The sequence below is a fragment of the Phragmites australis genome, chromosome 7 (genome assembly GCF_958298935.1).
Source record: "Phragmites australis chromosome 7, lpPhrAust1.1, whole genome shotgun sequence".
Lineage (NCBI taxonomy): Eukaryota > Viridiplantae > Streptophyta > Magnoliopsida > Poales > Poaceae > Phragmites > Phragmites australis.
Genome location: NC_084927.1, coordinates 34835803 through 34844199, shown reverse-complemented (window position 1 = coordinate 34844199; position 8397 = coordinate 34835803). Strand labels below are relative to the sequence as shown.

At 45.0% G+C, this 8397-nt stretch overlaps 1 protein-coding gene across 2 annotated transcripts; it reads left to right on the top strand.

Moving 5' to 3' along the window:
* On the top strand, window positions 1–3647 carry LOC133924997 (probable receptor-like protein kinase At1g30570). Of its 2 annotated transcripts, none has more exons than XM_062370774.1 (3): window positions 1–401; window positions 484–562; window positions 692–3647. In XM_062370774.1, the coding sequence occupies exon 3, from the start codon at window positions 753–755 to the stop codon at window positions 3279–3281; it is 2529 nt and encodes an 842-aa protein (XP_062226758.1). In that variant the 5' UTR covers window positions 1–401; window positions 484–562; window positions 692–752; the 3' UTR covers window positions 3282–3647. The 2 variants fall into 2 exon arrangements, with proteins under 2 accessions (XP_062226758.1, XP_062226757.1); XM_062370773.1 differs by having other exon boundaries at window positions 2–401; window positions 517–562.
* Window positions 3648–8397: the final 4750 nt, after the last annotated feature.

The window sequence follows — 8397 nt, the reverse complement described above, 5'->3', positions numbered from 1 at the left end:
TAGCGTACACGTCAGCGAGCGAGCACGGTGAGGAGACAGCAGAGTGCTGTGCTCCAGTAGCGCTTGCTCCACAAACCACAATAGTTGCTCCATTTTCTTTTCCCTCCTCGTCCTGGCTACACTCCTGTCTCTCTTGTGCTCTCATAGAAACCAATCCATCCACCCACCCATCCAAGAAATCGATCATCCCCAGAGGACAAAGTTATCCACTCGTATACTCGATAGGCCCTATCCTTGCAGAAGGATTGCCCCTCATCGATTCTTGTGAGACGTTACAGTGAAAGATGCAAGAAATCAACAACCTTTGAAGCAAATATCCCACCTTTCTTGCGCTTCCTCGATCCAACCAAGGCAGCATTTGGGCGCTTGTGGTTGCCTTCCCTGCGTTCGGTCTAATGCAGGTAAGAAGATTGCAGCTCGATTTGACCTTTTTAGCCTGGCCTGTCGTTTTCTTGAGATCTTGTGGGATCTGAGCTGATGTAGTGTGCGTGTTCTTGGTTGGGATCTCGGTTTCAGCGGCGGCGGAGCACCGGGAGACGGTGAAATTCTGCTTCTTGCTTTGGTAAGTGCCTTGTTTCTTTGAAGATTTGGATCTGAATGAAAAACGATGAAATTTTATCAATATTTTTCCTTATTGTAGTAGTCCTACCTCTTGTAATTGTTGTATTTAAGCTTTTTTGTTTAATTTTAGGTTCTTGTGTGGACTAAATGAGACCTGCAAGAGCCAAGAGTTGGCAGTGAGTGACGTTCAGATGAGTCCAGTTGTGCTAGCTGTAGTGAGCATTGCATTTATCAACTTGCAGTTCCTGCAAGCTCATGGAAGCGAATTGCTTCTGAACTGTGGCTCAAACGGGACTGTTGATGCTGATGGGCGGAGATGGAACGGTGACATTGCCCCTGGGAGTAACTTTACCTTGAGCAGCCCTGGGTTTGCTGCTTCATTGACTGGGAACAGCTATACCGATGAAATCTTCGGACCGGTTTACCGTTCTGCCCGTTTCTTTAACTTGACGTCTTGGTATCACATTAGTGTGCTGCCAGGAAACTACTGCATCAGGTTACACTTCTTTCCCTCAACGTTCGGGAATTTTAGTGCAAACAATTCTGTGTTTGATGTCACTGCAAGTGGTTTCAAGCTTGTTTCAAAATTCAATGTGTCAGAGGAGATTGTTTGGAGGTCCTCTGCGAGCAATTCGGTCATCAGTGCAGTTGTAAAGGAGTACTTTCTTGTCATTGGTGTTCGTGGCCTGCAGATTGAGTTTGATCCAAGCCCTGGATCATTTGCCTTTGTGACTGCAATTGAGGTCATGCTCACCCCAGATAATTTGTTCAATGATACAGTGAACAAAGTTGGCGGTGCAGGTGAGCAGCTTCCTCTTGGCTTAAGCAACAGAGGTGTCGAGACAATGTACCGGCTGAATATTGGAGGACCTGCACTTAAATCTTCCAGTGATCAGTATCTCCATAGGCCATGGTACACTGATGAAGCATTCATGTTTTCTACAAATGCTGCACAGATTGTGTCCAATGCCTCAAGCATAATGTATGTCTCAAGCAATGACTCCTTACTTGTGCCCATTGATGTCTACGAGACTGCAAGAATCATGGGCAACAACATGGTTGTGGACAAGAGGTTCAACGTGTCATGGCGATTCTATGTCCACCCAAACTTTGATTACTTGGTCCGCCTTCATTTCTGTGAGCTTGTCTATGACAAGCCCAACCAGAGGATCTTCAAGATCTACATCAACAACAAGACAGCTGCTGAGAACTATGATGTGTATGTCAGGGCTGGGGGCATTAACAAAGCATATCATGAGGACTACTTTGACGACTTGCCGCTGCAGGCAGACTCACTTTGGCTTCAGCTAGGCCCTGACTCCATGACCAGTGCTTCAGGCACTGATGCACTTCTGAATGGTTTGGAGATATTTAAGCTAAGCAAGAATGGCAACCTCGCCTATGTGCTTGGTCATATTGACATGGCCAACCAAAGGGATTCTTCCAAGGGGAAAAAGAAAATAGATTTGTGGGAAGAAGTTGGTATTGGCTCAGCTTCTTTTGTGGTGCTTACAGGTGTTTTTCTGTTCTCATGGTGTTATATAAGAAAGAAACGGAAAGCTGTTGACAAGGAGGCCCCTCCCGGTTGGCATCCGCTGGTCCTTCATGAGGCTATGAAAAGCACTACAGATGCCCGTGCAGCCAGTAAATCATCCTTGGCACGAAATGCCTCTTCCATTGGTCATAGGATGGGAAGAAGATTCAGCATTGCGGAGATTAGGGCTGCCACAAAGAACTTCGACGAGTCCTTAGTCATTGGTACTGGAGGTTTTGGCAAGGTCTACAAAGGTGAGCTCGGTGAGGGCACTACAGTGGCGATCAAACGTGCTAATCCATTATGTGGCCAGGGTCTGAAAGAATTCGAAACGGAGATTGAGATGCTTTCCAAGCTTAGGCACCGGCACCTTGTCGCAATGATTGGCTATTGCGAAGAGCAGAAGGAGATGATTCTTGTCTACGAATACATGGCTAAGGGGACACTGCGAAGCCATCTCTACGGGAATGGCCTATCTCCTCTGACATGGAAGCAACGGATTGATGCGTGCATTGGTGCGGCCCGTGGGCTTCACTACCTCCACACAGGAGCAGATCGAGGTATAATCCACCGGGATGTAAAGACTACTAACATCCTGTTGGATGACAACTTTGTTGCTAAAATAGCAGACTTTGGGTTGTCAAAAACCGGACCAACACTTGACCAGACCCATGTTAGTACAGCAGTCAAGGGAAGCTTTGGATACCTAGACCCTGAGTACTTCCGGAGGCAGCAACTCACACAAAAATCCGATGTGTATTCTTTTGGGGTGGTGCTCTTTGAAGTTGCTTGCGCAAGGCCAGTGATAGACCCCACATTGCCGAAGGATCAAATCAACTTGGCAGAATGGGCGATGAGATGGCAGCGCCAGCGTTCACTGGAAGCAATTATGGATCCACGGTTGGATGGTGATTTTTCATCAGAATCCTTGAAGAAGTTTGGTGAGATTGTGGAGAAATGTCTCGCAGATGATGGGAGAAGCAGGCCATCAATGGGTGAGGTTCTGTGGCATCTTGAGTATGTGCTGCAGCTCCATGAAACTTACAAGCGCAATGTGGATTCTGAATCATTTGGAAGCGGTGAATTGAGATTTGCTGATATATCGTTTAGCCTTCCTCACATCGGAGAGGGTGAAGAGGAACTTCACTCGAAGCCATCAAGTATCAGAGAGGAACTGGATACTTGAGGATTTCTGATGTGTGGGAGACCACTAAAGAATCTTGCTTTGTAGCCATGGTCTTGATGTAAAATTGTGTTATATGGATCATTTAGGTGTTTTAGCTGTGTCAATTCACTTCCTATTCTTTTGGGCTCTCTCCTGCTTGACAAGTGTAGAATAATAGGATTTTTTTGTGTAGATTACCAAACCAAAAAAAAAAGATGTGACACGAAAATGTCAAGTTTTTCCTTGACATACTGCTGTATCATGCTATTTGTTTGACCACTGCCCATGTACTTCTGCCTGTACGACCTGTATAAATCGTACTAATAATATCGCGCTGTCTCTGAACTTACGGTATGTATTGTTCACCTGGTTTCTTTGTATCAAAGGATGTATGGAAATTTCAGATTCATAATTCTTACGTTGTCATTTTGCACTTCCATGCAAACTAGCCGAACCCGGTTGTTTGGATACTAGAAGTAACTTCGCATGCCTCTATTTTTCAGTTGGTGTTGTTCCACATGGTTTCAATTGCAGTTACTTGGATGCCAGAATTTACTTCTCCAGTTGTAGCCTTGCCAAGTGACAATGGCCAAATCTGTATCAGTTTGTAGTGCCCAAATGGAATCAGAATGTGTTAGAAAAGTTCCAGTACTTTTGATTAGCGAAACCAAATTCAAGTTCATTCCAGTTCCAGATCGATGTTTGCTCCTCTGAAATGAGAGTATGTAGGGGGGTTTCAGATCTATATTTGTTCTGCTGAAATGAGGAAACGTAGCAGAGTTCCAGATCGATGTTTGCTCTTCTGAGATGACACATTTTAGAGCTTTGGCCAATGCCTCCGTTTCGCCTACTGCACAGCATGATACGATACACGCGTGTGGCGTTCCTGGAAGGACGAACTGACGCCGAGCACGGTGGCCTGCGAGTCGCGACGGCAGCCACGCCGCCAGCAACGGCCGGCGCTGCGTATCGCGTGACGAGCATCGGCTGCCGTGTTGTTTCAGTGCGAGTGATGCTATACTTCAGCCTACAAGCGAGAACGAACGGCGTGCGGATGTGGTCCAGTGCCTGTGCCAGCATGAGAAGTGATCCAGGTTGCACGCTTGCCAGGGACGGGTTTTCAGGTCACCGCAATTGGGAGTACGCTTAGCTCGACAAGAGGAGGGAGAGGGAAGCTTGCAGGTGTAAGACATGACCGGAAAGCGGCGAGGTCCGATCTCTGGTCGTCGGCAGACGGAACACCGACCACCCCATGCTGGTGAGCGGAGCAGCGGCCCAGATTGAAGTGGAAGTTGGGTCGGCCCAGATCCAAGTGGACGTTGCTCGCCGCTCGCCGAGCACTGTTCCTGCGCAGTAGCATTTTTTTTGGGGATAAAGCTCATATAAAATATTTCAGTGGAAACAAAGTACAAAGTTTTGAGAATTTCCTCTCAAATTACATGGTTGTAGAGCCAGGAGCCAGGATGACGCATGGTAGTTGCTCCAAGGGCTGCTGGCTGCATGACCAACCATCGAAATGAAAATAGGTGTGCCGCTTGAGAGAAACTTCGAGATCAAAACACACATCAGTGACGAATGATGTCGTTGGGGACCCGCGGTTGTGCCATGACGACTGCATCCAATGGCTTTTTCTAACGTGCTCGCCGATTGACCTGCTGACAGTCCCCGGCTGCCTCCTCGGTTTTTTTTTTTTACCGGAACAACAGGGAGTCCCCTACTGTTTTTTTTTTCTATTCTCATTAAAAAAGGGGGGTATTTACATGTGTGTAAAGGTCATAAGCCCAAAGAAAGAGCCTAGTAGTCATTGTTAATGAAAATTACTCAACCAATCATCTAGATTTGTACTGTGCTTCATTAGACTTCGGCGATTTAGAACATGCTAGCCTTCGTCAAATCTGGGAAACACTGACGACAGTCTTGAAGACAGTCGATGCTCAACCCGAACAAAGACGTCACATAGCCAATTATGTTATTATAGTATTTCGGAGTTGCGATCGCACTCCAGGCTACCTCGTTGCACCACACAACTGCAACTTGGGGTTGATTCAGCTGCAGCCTCCCAAACTTCCCATTGCTGCGTACGGATCTGGAGGTTGCCAGAACAAGGATGGCTACGATGCAGACGGAGGCAGCGGGATGGATGGTGTGGGCGTCGGTGGAGTGCTAGTAGCATGTTTCGGTTGACTTTGGAGAGGGGTGAGGAGCTCGCGGCCGACGTAAGTGACTCGCGGTAGCTGTGGGACTTTTTTTTAAAGATTACGACCAGCTAGAGCTCAGCCGAGCGCATCTTATATTTACTAATTAGAGTTTTTTTTTTTGCCTTCACGTTAATTTTAAAATAATCTTAGATTTTCTTCCTTTTTTTTGGTTGTAGATACCCTTTATCTAACAAATTTACGTTAGTAAACTCCAACTTAGTTACGTTAGCAATCAACACACTTTTCCAAATCAATTAAAATATGCCAATTAAATATACGTGTAATCAAACATTACAAAATTAAAATAACAGAACGCAAATATATTACAGATTATCGCATAAAAATAATATCAAAGAATTTCTAATGTATTTTAAAAAATAATATGAGATACGGTGGCGAGATTAAAAATAATAATAATTTCAAAAAATCAAGAAAGAAATAAAAATCAATTTGCATAACACATAAATGAAAATTATAAATTAGATCTATTCACAAATAATAAACATGATTATAATATTATGAACAAAAATTACATTTATATTTTACATTTCAATATTTAAATATAAATAGTTGATGTATCTTAGCATACAACTATTATTAACACAAATATCTATAATTAAGTTGTAAACTAAATTTCTAGCCTGTGCAGTCGCACGGGTTAATGTGCTAGTATATATAAGTAAAACCGGATCTGGAAATATAAAGAAGAGATAATTGATTTAATTTATAAGTAAAATCGGATCTGAAAGTCTTAACAAAGGTAGAGTTTTAGAAAGAAAAATCAGCTGATAACACTGGGATGACAATACAACAATAAACTAAACAGAACAATACCTACACTAAAAAATACTAAACAGACAGCAGACAAATCCAACCGATCTGAACGTTGCTAAAAACCAACCGGGCAACCGGCGAACCCCGTGGACAGCCAAACCCGGCCAAGTAACGCTGTGGGACTTCTCTATGTTTCAATTGGAGAATAACGTTCAATGACCGATGCCAGAAAACCACGTCCGTGTGGCACAGCCGATCCATGAGACATGCGAGCCCGTCCGCCTGGAGCTTCCGAGCCGCCGCCCGCTAGAGGCGGCACGTCTCCGTGGTCCGAGGTATACGGTAGTAGTAGCACCACCGAACGTTCTACCGTAACCGCCGCGGCGCGGTTGGACAAAACGGATTCGCTGCTGCACAGCTTGTCGCGTTCCGGGTACTGCTGCGGCACGGCTCCTCCGACGGTCGTCCGAGACCAGCGCGCGCCAGGCTCTGTCTGGGTGTGGTGTGAATGGCCGCGGCGACCTCACCGCACGCGCCCCACGGTCGCGGGTGCCCACCGCCGTCACGTACCGGGAGACAAGCAGCCGCCGCGGTTGCTTTAATTTCTACCGCGACGCGCCTCTCGGACTCGTGAACGCGCGTGTTGGTCTTCGCCGCGACTCCACCCACTGCACGCACGGCGACGCGGCGCAGTCACCATCGCATGCATCGATCGTACAGGAGACAGGACTCACCAAGCCAACGCACGACATGGTCCCTCTCTCCGAGTGGCAATGCCGATAATGATGCTACTCCAGCCTGGAACTGAATGAACGAATTAGGGAAGTATGTGGCCCGACGCTAGCGTCAGAATTGAGAAATGGATCCAAGTTGTAAGCTTGCCACGACGGATTTTTCAGATCACACAGCGTCGGGTAGTTGGGAGCAAGCTTAACTCGACGGGAGCACTAACGTGCTGTGCACTAGAGCTATCATTCTACCCGTTATCCACACTGGAGATGACCACTGTTCACTAAGGGTGCGTTTAGTTGTCTGGTTTAGCATGGCTCTATAGGAACGTACAATTCGAGTGTTTCTACATAGCTAGACTCGCTGAATACAAACCGGTGTCTAGCTAACAATGCTATTATGTGTGATTATTACGTATTAAGTGATTCTAATGTATTTTAAAGAATATCAAAGCTTAATAAGATAAGCTGAACGTTAAAAGTACAATGATATAAATAAATATCATAATAACACTTATTTGTTCATTTCTATCTCATATAATATATTTTTTACGAGAAACCAAATACTGTCTTTTATTAATTAGACTGAAGAGATTAGATAGTTAAACAAATTGCTACTATATATATTTAGTCAGCCTAACTAAAATAAGCTTGGCTCATAGATACGGATCAAACTTAAACATGCAAGCAACCCGACGCACATGATGTATAGCATAGCTACTTGACCGGTAGCAAGCATAAGCATGACCAGACTACCAGGCTTCAAGGTGTGAGCCTGACAACTCACGCCTTGGAGCAGCACCTGCCTCTTGTCATATAATATATCTTCCTATGAATAACTAAACACTACTTTTTTTAATTAGACTAAAAAGATATAAATAGTAACTAAGATGTATAGCATAGTTACTCGACCGCCGGCAAGCATATAAGCATGACCAGACTACCAGGCTTCAAGATGTGAGCATGACAACTCACGCCGTACAGCACCCGCCCCTTGTCTCTGGAAGACCGTGCAGGTGGGTCACGCCATTAAAAAAAAGAGCAAGGTCAATGCTTAAACATCTTAAAAACATGCACGGAGTACTAGAGAAACTAGGAGCTCCGTCAACGAGATTTTTTTTCAACACGAAGATATCACTAATCATGGCGTACTCCACAAGTATTAACATCCTAGCCACAGGACTAGGCATTTGTATATGCTAATTGAAGCCATCATACTATTTTAAATCAATATAAAAAATAAAATAAAAACGAAAATTCCGAAAATATATATTATTATTTTTCGTTGGCCACCAAAAAACCCCGGATATCGCAAAGTAGCACCGAAATAAAAAATCACTGCACCCGATGGACCAACTGGACTATGCACACCGGAAGACGATGTGCCGAGGAAGTAAGCACGTGCGTGTGGAGCTGTCGATGATGCGTGTGCCGAGC

Bases quoted from the DNA above. Each gene is read 5' to 3' on its own strand.
- LOC133924997 (XM_062370774.1), top strand. From the start codon at position 753: ATGAGTCCAGTTGTGCTAGCTGTAGTGAGCATTGCATTTATCAACTTG.